Source organism: Anolis carolinensis, unplaced genomic scaffold, assembly GCF_035594765.1.
Source record: "Anolis carolinensis isolate JA03-04 unplaced genomic scaffold, rAnoCar3.1.pri scaffold_10, whole genome shotgun sequence".
Classification (NCBI taxonomy): Eukaryota; Metazoa; Chordata; class Lepidosauria; order Squamata; family Dactyloidae; genus Anolis; species Anolis carolinensis.
Window position 1 is genome coordinate 27,414,139 of NW_026943821.1, and position 12,378 is coordinate 27,426,516.

Here is a 12,378-nt window from a genome sequence, read left to right on the forward strand (position 1 = left end):
AAACAATCAGTTCCTTGTCCTGCCCACCCATCCCTATTTTACTCATGGATTTTACTCAGAGTTTTGCACTAATCACCCTCTTGGTTTTAATCATTGTTATGTTGTTTTATAGCTGCAGTAGAGTCTCGCTTATCCAACATTTGCTTATCCAATGTTCCGGATTATCTAACGCAGTTTGCCTCCCGCCCCGATCCACGGCTGTTTCTCTAGGCAGCAAAGATTGAACTTTTTATGGATTTAATTTCCAACAATGTTGCTACTGTAAGGTCATTTTATACAATTCTATCTTTATTTGTAGTCAATTTGTTAGTAGCCAATGTTTTTTTAATCAGTGTGTAAGACATTTCAATATATTGCGATGTTTTGGTGCGAAATTCATAAATACACTCATTACTATATAACTTTACCGTGTTCTGGACTGCTTTTTTCTGTTGATTTGTTGTAAAACATGATGTCTTTGGTGCTGAATTTGTAAAATCATAATATAATTTGATGTTTAATAGGCTTTTCTTTAATCCCTCCTTATTATCCAACATTTTCACTTATCCAACGTTCTGCCGGCCCGTTTGTGTTGGATAAGCAAGACTCTACTGTGTGTTATTATATTGTGATTTAAATTTATGGGTTGTTTTTCTTATGTAAGCCGCCCCAAGTCCCTTCCAGGAGATGGAGGCGGAGTACAAGAATAAAGTTGTTATTATTTTATTGTATGACACAGCACACAAGATAGACATGCTGGATTTCATATCACAAAACCACAAGTCGAACACTTCCCAAGTGTCTAGGACTGTGTGATGTATTTTCGGATGATGCATGCAGATCCCAGTAGGGTGGCCTTTTGCAGTTGGCAGATCGTGATTTTGTCAATGTCTATGGTTTCCAAATGCCGGCTGAGATCTTTTGGCACGGCACCCAGTGTGCCAATCACCACCGGGACCACCTGTACTGGTTTCTGCCAGAGTCTTTGAAGTTCAATCTTGAGGTCCTGAGAGCGGCTGAGTTTTTCCTGTTGTTTTTCGTCAATGCGACTGTCACCTGGGATGGCGACATCAAGGATCCAAACCTTTTTCCTTTCCACAACTGTGATGTCTGGTGTGTTGTGTTCCAGAACTTTGTCAGTCTGGATTCGGAAGTCCCACAGTATCTTTGCGTGCTCATTTTCCAAGACTTTTGCAGGTTTGTGATCCCAGTTCTTTGCTGCTGGGAGGTGGTACTTGAGGCATAAGTTCCAATGGATCATTTGGGCCACATAGTTGTGCCTCTGTTTGTAGTCTGTCTGTGCAATTTTCTTACAGCAGCTGAGGATATGATCCATGGTTTCGTCGGTTTCCTTGCACAGTCTGCATTTTGGGTCATCCGCTGATTTTTCGATCTTGGCCTTAATTGCCTTTGTTCCGATGTCTTGCTCCTGGGATGCAAGGATCAGGCCTTCTGTCTCCTTCTTCAGGGTCCCATTCGTGAGCCAGAGCCAGGTCTTCTATTATTATTATTATTATTATTATTATTATTATTATTATTAATTGCCTTTGTTCTGATGTCTTGCTCCTGGGCTGCAAGGACCAGGCCTTCTGTCTCCTTCTTCAGGGTCCCATTCGTGAGCCAGAGCCAGGTCTTCTATTATTATTATTATTATTATTATTATTATTATTATTATTATTAAATGCCTTTGTCCTGATGTCTTGCTCCTGGGCTGCAAGGATCAGGCCTTCTGTCTCCTTCTTCAGGGTCCCATTCGTGAGCCAGAGCCAGGTCTTCTATTATTATTATTATTATTATTATTATTATTATTATTATTAATTGCCTTTGTCCTGATGTCTTGCTCCTGGGCTGCAAGGACCAGGCCTTCTGTCTCCTTCTTCAGGGTCCCATTTGTGAGCCAGAGCCACGTCTTCTATTATTATTATTATTATTATTATTATTATTATTATTATTAATGGCCTTTGTCCTGATGTCTTGCTCCTGGGCTGCAAGGATCAGGCCTTCTGTCTCCTTCTTCAGGGTCCCATTCGTGAGCCAGAGCCAGGTCTTCTCCTGATCAGCTTTTCCTTCAATTTTGTCAAGGAACTTTCCATGCAATGTTTTGTTGTGCCAGCTGTCAGCTCTAGTTTGTAGTGCGGTTTTCTTGTACTGGTTTTTTGTCTGCTGTGCTTTGAGGAGTTTCTGATTTTTGACTTCAATCAAAGCAGGTTCTTCACTTTGCTTGACATATTCTGCCAGGGCATAATATTATTATTATCATCAAGCAGATACTGTAGATTATCTGCCTTTATATTCTGGGTTATAGGGCTGTGCAGAAGAGCCCTGGCTTTTGCAAATGGCCTGGGCAAGGCCAGGCACCCAAGCTACAGTAGAGTCTCACTTATCCAACACTCGCTTATCCAACGTTCTGGATTATCCAACACATTTTTGTAGTCAATGTTTTCAATATATCATCATATTTTGGTGCTAAATTCATAAATACAGTGATTACTACATAGCATTACTGTTTATTGAACTACTTTTTCTGTAAAATTTGTTGTATAACATGATGTTTTGGTGCTTAATTTGTAAAATCATAACCTAATTTGATGTTTAATAGGCTTTTCCTTAATCTCTCCTTATTATCCAACATATTTGCTTATCCAACATTCTGCCGGCCCGTTTATGTTGGATAAGTGAGACTCTACTGTAGTTAATGGGGTTGTCAAAACCCAGAGACAAGGAGGCAGTCCTCATGGGGAGAGAGGGGCAGGGACGGCCCCGCCCCCGTTCCCGGGCGACCAATCAGCGGCCAGGGGGCGGGGCCATCCCCGCACATTGCCCTTGAGTGGCGTCTATAAACAGCCTGCGAGGAAGGGGCCTGGCAGAGAGTGTCCGTCCCTTCCGTGGAGCCATGCGCGTGGCCGAGCCCGAGAGCGGGGGCCCTTCGGGGCTGTGGCCGCGCCAGACCCGGAGCAGGAAGGTAGGTGCCAGAGCCCTTTCCCGACCCCTCCCCAGTTGCGCCTGGTTGCATCATCCCCAGGGGGCGTCCAGACGTGACACCCGAGTCGGACACGCGTGTCTTGGGGAGAGAAGCCTTAGCAGGGACAGACACGCGAGTCCGCCTCTGCAGCAAGCCTTGCCAAGGCAGTTGGTCTGAGTCTCAGGAAAGGTTTGCATTTGTTTACATCTGTTTAAATACAACTTACAGGCATCAGACTGGCAAGGGGCTCCGAGATAATAATAATAATAATAATAATAATAATAATAATAATAATAATAATAATAATAATAATAATAATAATAAACTTTATTAATAATAAATAAATAAATAATAATAAATAATAAATCAGCTGATGACCCAAAATGCAAACTGTGCAAGGAAACCGACGAAACCATGGATCATATCCTCAGCTGCTGTAAGAAAATCGCACAGACAGACTACAAACAGAGGCACAACTATGTGGCCCAAATGATTCATTGGAACTTATGCCTCAAGTACCACCTCCCAGCAGCAAAGAACTGGTGAGATCACAAACCTGAAAAAGTATTGGAAATAATAATAATAATAAACTTTATTTTTATATCCCGCCCCATCTGCCCTAAGGGACTCGGGGCGGCTCACAACAGGGACAAGCCCGAACAACAGCAACATATTTAACATAAACTTATTACATTCCAACAATACACAAAATAAAATAATAATGGATAAATACATTAAAATCCAAGCAGATAAAATCAGAGTAATTAAAAGCAACCCAGTGGGGACAGGTTTCATAAAGTGAGTTAAGGGCGGGGCACGACTGGGTGGCCTTTGGGGGTCCCTTCCACACCTAGGATGCTATATTTCTATTATATTTATATTACAAGCAATATTACTAATAATATTGCAATATAGTCATATAATATAATATATTGTATGTATATATACAGTAGAGTCTCACTTATCCAACATAAACGGGCCGGCAGAATGTTGGATAAGCGAATGAAAAACTCGGGGCTATGTCTGTTTTTATTGTTTTTATTGTTATTTTAAAGCTAAGTGTATTGTTTTAATCTATTTCTGTAAACCGCTCTGAGCCAAACTGGGAGTAGCGGTATACAAGTCTAATAAATAAATAAATAAATAAATAAATAAATAAAATATGTTGGATAATAAGGAGAGATTAAGAAGAACATCTTAAGAAGAAATTAAGTTATGATTTTACAAATTAAACACCAAAACATCATGTTATACAACAAATTTGGCAGAAAAAGTAGTTCAATATGCAGTCATGTTATGTTGTAATTACTGTATTTACGAATTTAGCACCAAAATATCACGATGTATTGAAAACACTGACTACAAAAATGGCTTGGATTATCCAGAGGCTCGGGTAAGCTAGGCTTGGATAAGTGAGACTCTACTGTACTATACGATTATTATAATAAACTAGCTGTGCCCGGCCACACGTTGCTGTGGCAAAGTGGTGGTGGTATTGGTTAAAAATTGTTGTGTAATTTTTATTTGACGTTATTTGCATTTTTAAAATTAATTTTATTGTAAGTTATATTTTTATTTATTATATTTTATTATTTTCTTGTATTATTTTTAGTTATTTTCTGTTATTATAGTATTTTATTGTATCAATTTTTTAGTGTTTTTTATTATTTTTTATTGGGTTGCTAGGAGACCAAGTTGGAGGAGCTTAGCCTTCTAACTGGCAGCAATTGGATAAAAGCAATTATTGCTCTCCCTCTAATTAGGACTTCATTTTTCTTTTCTTTTTGTTGTATCAACCTAGAGGCGTGGATGATGGGTTGTGTTGTCAAATTTCGAGGTTGGGGGGCCTGTAGTTTTGCTGTTTTGTGGGTCGCCGTGATGCCATCACTCTTTTATATATATAGATTATAATATAATTTAATTAAGTTATTGAGGGTTGTTGTTGTTGTTCTTATTGTTGCATGCCTCCAAGTCGTTTCAGTCTAGCCCCTGGGTTGCATTAGGCCCAGATTGCATCAGCCTAGGGAGAGGCTGTGGGGGGCCTTCAGAGAGGACCCCCCCCCATCTCCAGCCTGAGCAGGGACATGTGAACCCGCCTCTTCTTCAGCCTGGCACATGTTTGGGTTGGTTTACATCTGTTCATATACAAGTTACAAACACCCAAGTTGGAAACACTGCCTAGTTAAGAGCGGGGGTTGGACTGCATGGCCTTTGGGGGTCCCTTCTACATTTAGGATAATATCTCTATCTCAAAGATATATATATATAGATATTGATACATACATACACACACACACACATAGACACACATGCATAGGTACATACGCACACAGGCAGTCCCTAAGTTACAGACACCCGACTTCCAACAACTCCTAGTAAAGAGTGGGCCTGGATTGGATGGCCTTTGGGGGTCCCTTCCACATCTAGGACAATATCTCTATCTCAGGTGTGTGTGTGTGTGTGTGTGTGTGTGTGTGTGTGTGTATATATATATATATATATATATATATATATATATATATATATATATATATATATAATATACACACACATACACAGACATATATAATAGCTCGGGGACTGCATGTATGTGTATGCATGTGTATGTGTATATATATAAACACACATAAACACACACACATATATATATACAGTAGAGTCTCACTTATCCAACACTCACTTATCCAACGTTCTGGATTATCCAACACATTTTTTTAGTCAATGTTTTCAATACATCGTGATATTTTGGTGCTAAATTCGTAAATACAGTAATTACTGCATAGCATTACTGCATATTGAACTACTTTTTCTGCCAAATTTGTTGTCTAACATGATGTTTTGGTGCTTAATTTGTAAAATCATAACCTAATTTGATGTTTAATAGGCTTTTCCTTAATGCCTCCTTATTATCCAACATATTCGCTTATCCAACATTCTGCCGACCCGTTTATGTTGGATAAGTGAGACTCTATATACAGTAGAGTCTCACTTATCCAACGTTCTGGATTATCCAACTCATTTTTGTAGTCAATGTTTTCAATATATCGTGATATTTTGGTGCTAAATTCATAAATACAGTAATTACTACATAGCATTACTGCGTATTGAACTACTTTTTTCTGCCAAATTTGTTGTCTAACATGATGTTTTGGTGCTTAATTTGTAAAATAATAACCTAATTTGATGTTTAATAGGCTTTTCCTTAATGCCTCCTTATTATCCAACATATTTGCTTATCCAACATTCTGCCGGCCCGTTTATGTTGGATAAGCGAGACTCTACTGTATTTATCAGATGTCCAGAGTGTTGGAAAATTATGATACAAATGTAAGTGAGACTCTACTGTATATATATATATACACACACACACATGCATAGGTACATACGCACACAGGCAGTCCCTAAGTTACAGACACCCGCCTTGCAACAACTCCTAGTGAAGAGCGGGGCTGGACTGGATGGCCTTTGGGTGTCCCTTCCACATCTAGGCTACCATCTCTCTCTCTCTCTCTCAGAACAAGCCAGGCCCTCTTGTCATGCCTTGTGCCCCCCTCAAGTGTCCTTACACAGGCGGGGCCCACTCTGGCAAAGGCAGCGTGTGCTTGGCGTGTCTTGCAAAAGCGTTGCTCAAGCCGAGCGAGCGGTGGGCAAGTCCCGACATGACCCTCCAGCTGTTGCGAGCCTTCATGTCTTTGGCTGTGAAGTCGTGCCCCACGTTGGCCCGTTCCTACCTTCATATGTGGCCAAAGCCGTGTCTCTGGTTCCTCCTTCTGGGCCTGTGGAAAATACAGATCCTGGTCAGTATAATCATAAGAAATAGGGAAAGGTTTGCATCTCCCTGGTGTTTGTTTTGCTGCAGCGAGATTTCCGTTCCCTTTCTGTCCCTGTGATCGTTGGATTTTGCAAAATTTGGCTGGTTGTGCAAACAAGGGTTGGTGATAAAGCTTCAAGGGAGATAGGTGCCTTTTCCCAAGATATTAACTCTTCCAGGGGAGATCCCGCTCATTTCCTCATGCCTCACCCCCGTTCTTAGCTATGAGTTGTTTGTAAGTCTGATGCATACACATACATACATATAACACACACATACAACGACAGTCCTTGAGTTACAGACACCCGACTTACAAGTGACTCCTAGTTAAGAATGGGGGTGAGACGGATCTTATATTATAATTTATTATTTATTTATTATTTATTTATTAGCGACATTTATACCCTGCCCTTCTCACCCCGAAGGGGACTCAGGGCGGTTTACAAGTATATATGCATACAGTATATTATATTATATGACTATATTGCAATATTATTAGTAATATTATTAGTGAATTATAATTATTATTACATTGTATTACATCATAATATTATTATTATTACATGTAATACAATATATTATAATATTAGTATAGTATAATATTATTTTTATTGGTATTTATTAGTAGTATTAGTATTATCTACCTGCTGTATCCTGTTGGTCGAGCCCTTGCTTTGCGTGAAAAGAGATTCAGCGTGTGCTGTCTCGGAATAAGGCTGTCTTTTCATGCATCATGGAACAATCCTAGCCATGACAGCTATAACCCATCTCTAGGGTTTGAAGAAATACCTGGCATGGGTTATGGGCCCATCCTCACAAATACCCGACATTGGTTATGGGCCCAGCCTCAACCCTGCAAGTACTACCAGTAGTAGTCTCTCTAACCCAGGCATGGGCAGAGAGTGTTATTTGAAGCATGTGATTGCCTGTGTAGGAAACAGGATGCGGGACTAAGTGGACTTCGATCCAGTCGTGTCTGTCAAGCGTCTGGCAGAGACTCTTGTTCTTGGCATGTGTTGGGACCCATAAGGCAATTACCATGCCTCTATCAATACGTATATTAATGTGTTCCCATGAGTCATAGTTAAACTGTATGATAGTCCTCTCTAGTACATTCTCCAGATCTCTTGAACAACACTTGCCAACCGCGTCAATTTGTGAGTGATGTTGTTAGGAATCGTGGGATTGTTGTGCAACCGTTCTGGAGCGTGTTGGGTTGGGAATGATTTGGGCGTTGTATCTCACGTAAAACCTAGCCACTTTTGGGGTGTTTATGTTGGATAAAATGTTATTTATACACATATTAAAAGTGAAAATATGTTTGGGGAGGTTTGGGGAGAATTCACCATGATTTATACCAGTTAATCATCATCATCATCATCTTTATTCTTATACCCCGCTCCATCTCCCCGAAGGGACTCGGGCTGGCTTACACAGGGACAGGCCCGAACAACAATGCAACATAGCATTGCATGTATAAAACTTAACAGCAACTTAAAACATTCCAACAATAAACAAAAATGACATAACAAGACAATTACCGTATATACTCGAGTATAAGCCGACCCGAATATAAACCGAGGCACCTAATTTTACCACAAAAACTGGGAAAACTTATTGACTCGAGTATAAGACGAGGGTAGGAAATGCAGCAGCTACGGGTCAATTTCAAAAATAAAATAAATATTAATAAAATTGCATTATTTGAGGCATCAGTAGGTTAAATGTTTTTGAATATTTATATAAAACTATAATTTAAGATAATAATAAGATTTTAATAAGATAAGACTGTCAAACTCTCAATACCTATATACTCAAGTATAAGCTGACCTGAATAGAAGCCGGCCAGGACCCTCACTCGAGTATAAGCCGAGGGGAGCTTTTTCAGCCCTAAAAAAGGGCTGAAAAACTAGGCTTATACTCGAGTATATACAGTATATAAAAATGTAATGTTTGTTTTACTATGGAGTAAACAACAAAACCAGTGAACCAAATCACACCAAATTTGGCCACAAAAGACATCGTCATCCAATCTATGTCTTTCAAACAAAAAACCTAGAAAAAGAAAGTCCAAATTAGAGGACGAGGAAGAGCCGTTTTCAACCCTGGCTACCGGTCAGAAGGGTAGGCCCTGTGGCTAACAAAGGATTCCCACAAGCCACAGCAACACGTGGTCGGGCACAGCTAGTAATCTATGAAAACAAAGATACCCCATTTGACGTAAAAGAGCTGGCTGGATGGATTGCTTGGGTTCTACACACAGGCTGGCCTTCTGCAGTTGGTGACACTGGGATAACCTTGTTTTGTAGCACAGCTTGTAATTTGTTTAACCTCCTCTGACTTGCTTATCAAGTATGTTTTGGACGGTTCCTGACTAAGCGTGAGTCGCACACTCTCCGGCATCGTCACCTTAACTGAGTCAGCACTCAGGCTCTTGTTTGCCAACCTGGGAACCCAATAGATACGGCTCCGGCTTTTAATACACTGGACCAAATTTGGCACAAAGACCCGATACGCTCAGATTTGAACACTGGCAAATGATTTTGTTATTTGGGAGTTGTAGTTGCTGGGATGTATAGTTCACCTAAATCAACAAGTCCACCAACGATGGAACGGGACCAAACTTGGCACACAGAACTCCCATGACCAACAAAGATACTGGGAGGGTTTGGTGGGCATTGAGTTTGGGAGTTGTAGTTTGGGAGTTGAGAAGGGTGGGATATAAATGTTGGAAATACATTTTTATTTATATACAGTAGAGTCTCACTTATCCAACATTCACTTGTCCAACGTTCTGGATTATCCAATGCATTTTTGTAGTCAATGTTTTCAATACATCGTGATATTTTGGTGCTTAATTTGTAAAATCATAACCTAATTTGATGTTTAATAGGCTTTTTCTTATTATCCAACATATTCGCTTATCCAACGTTCTGCCGGCCCGTTTATATTGGATAAGTGAGACTCTACTGTGTGTGTGTGTGTGTGTGTGTGTGTGTGTGTGTGTGTGTGTATATATATATATATATATATATATATATATATATATATATATATATGGAGCCCCTGGTGGCGTACCATTTCAAGCGCTGAGCTGCTGAACTTTTGGACTGAAAGGTCGCCAGTTCAAATTCGGGGAGTGGGGTGAGCACCAACTATTAGCCCCAGCTTCTGCGAAGCTAGCAGTTCAAAAACATGCCAATATGAGTAGATCAATAGGTACCGCTCCGGTGGGAAGATGACAGCACTCCATGCAGTCATGCCAGTGAACTTGGAGGTGTCTACGGACAACGCCGGCTCTTTGGCTTAGAAATGGAGATGAGCACCAACCCCTGGAGTTGGACACGACTGGACTTCATGCCAGGGAGAAACCTCTACCTATATGCGTGGTGTGTGTGTTCTCAGTCCGGTTTTTCTGCTTGGCTTGCTCTCTGGAGTCAGGCTGGAGTCAACATTATTTCGCCCGTTCTGTAGAAAGAGGTGACATCATCCTGCGTTGTCTGTGATGTGATGCATCTGTGGGCAGGCGCATTGAGCGGTAGGGAGCCTTTTTGAGTGTGAGCGGCCGGCACAACATCCGCGGAGGATGGGACGTGGTTGGAGCGGAGCTGCCCGGGCTGGACGTTGAGAAAGGCTTGCTTTATTCTCCAAAGGAATCCCGGAGCCGAGGTCGGGCAGTGTGGCCGCATTCCAGGCAGAGGCATCAAAGGCAAGGCTGGTCTGTTGGGTAGGAGAGGTGCGAGTTCGAGAGGGAGAGGTTGTCGGTTGTAGTTGCTTGCTCTCCATAAGTGTCTGAACGCAGTCGTAATTCCTTATTCCCAGATGGTTCCCTGACTTGAATTGGGAGTAAAATGGAACTGGGAGTAAGAAGGTTTCCTTCAATGGAGCGGAGAAACCAGGAATGTTTGGCTCTTAACACTTGATCATATCTGAAAAATATGCACCACGATAAAGGTTCAAAGCATAGAACACAATATGTATATTAGAGCATCATATACATAATAATGTTATGTGTTTTAAATGCAATTTTTATCTTGTATTTTTGTTTTAATTGATATATTGTATTACTGTTTTATCTTTTTATAGTGTGATTTGTATTATGTTGCCTATGTTTTGTTCTATGTTGTTTGGGCCTTTGCCCCATGTAAGCCGCCCCGAGTCACCACGGGGAGATGGTGGCGGGGTATAAATAAAGTATTATTATTATTATTATTATTATTATTATTATTATTAAAGCAGAGGTGATCAAGAAAAGCCCCAAACGAGTGGCATAGTAACACATCATATAATGTAGTAAAGCAATAGCAATATCTGAAGTCTAATAACCACCTGAGATGGTCTTATTATCAGAATCTTAAAATAATAATAGTATAATAATAAAACTTTATTTATACCCCGCCACCATCTCCCCAACGGGGACTCGGGGCGGCTCACATGGGGCCATGCCCAAGACAATACAATAAACAAAATATAAAAACAACATATCAAAATACAATTAAACAATACAAGAATAACACTACACAGTACAGAACAAAATCAAAGCAAAACGTAGCATAACATAACAAGGGCGGGCCGCATGGACACAAAGTTAAAAACTCGGGGTAAGAAGAGATAAGAATAAAACCATGGGGAACAGGGTCTACAGAATAGATGTTGGGGGGAGAAACAAAGGAGGTATATACAGTTACTCTCCGAAAGCACACCAGAAGAGCCATGTTTTTAAATCTTTCCTAAAGGCTAAAAGAGTGGGGGCTTGCCTGATCTCAATGGGCAGTGAGCTCCACAAACGGGGGGCCACAGCAGAAAAGGCCCTCTCCCTTGTACTCACAAGGCGGGCCTGGGATATAGACAGTGGCGACAGGAGGGCCTCCCCAGATGATCGAAGGGCTCGGGCAGGTTTATGGTAGGAGATACGGTCACGAAGGTAGGCGGGTCCCAAACCGTTTAGGGCTTTATAGATGATGGTCTGCACCTTGAATTGGGACCGGAAAATGAACGGCAGCCAGTGGAGCTCCTTAAACAAGGGAGTAGATCTCTCCCTGTAACTCGCTCCCGTTATTAATCTGGCCGCCGAGCGTTGGACCAGTTGTAGTTTCCGGGCCGTCTTCAAGGGAAGCCCCACGTAGAGCGCATTACAGTAGTCCAGTCTAGAGGTAACTAAGGCATGCACCACCGTGGTCAAGTCAGACTTCACGAGGTATGGTCGCAGTTGGCGCACAAGCTTGAGTTGTGCGAAGGCCCTCCCGGCCGCCGCCGACACCTGAGCCTCAAGCGTCAGCGCTGAATCCAGGACGACCCCCAAACTGCAATGGACCTGTGATTTCAGGGGGAGTGCAACCCCGTCCAGCACAGGTTGCCACCCAATACCCCGATCTGACAAGCGACTGACCAGGAGGGCCTCTGTCTTGTCAGGATTGATCCTCAGCTTGTTCCTCCTCATCCAGTCCGCCACAGCGGCCAGGCACTGGTTCAGCATCCGAGCTTTTCTAAACAGCTTTTCTAGAAGCTCAAGCCATTGCGCAATGATTGCATTCCTTGCGGTGATTGGTTTGCTTTAATATCTGGTGACAAAGGAAGATAACTTAGCAAGGTGTACGGATTGGCAACCTGGGTTCCCTCTTGCTCT

The 12,378-nt window shown here is 41.5% G+C and overlaps 1 protein-coding gene and 1 long non-coding RNA gene across 4 annotated transcripts in view; both read left to right on the forward strand.

Annotated features, from left to right (window-relative positions):
- Positions 1 to 2,782: 2,782 nt before the first annotated feature.
- Positions 2,783 to 12,378, forward strand: part of sesn2 (sestrin 2) — a 29,196-nt gene continuing 19,600 nt past the window's right edge. For 2 of the 3 annotated variants that reach the window (XM_062962046.1, XM_062962048.1), the window contains exon 1: positions 2,783 to 2,941. In XM_062962046.1, the coding sequence (XP_062818116.1) occupies positions 2,873 to 2,941 (69 nt within the window). In that variant the 5' untranslated portion in view covers positions 2,783 to 2,872. The remainder of the gene's footprint in view (positions 2,942 to 12,378) is intronic. The other variant, XM_062962047.1, reaches the window with a different exon arrangement.
- On the forward strand, positions 7,319 to 10,967 carry LOC134293708 (uncharacterized). Its single transcript, XR_010000667.1, has 2 exons — positions 7,319 to 10,488; positions 10,575 to 10,967. It is a non-coding gene; the product is annotated as an uncharacterized LOC134293708 (long non-coding RNA).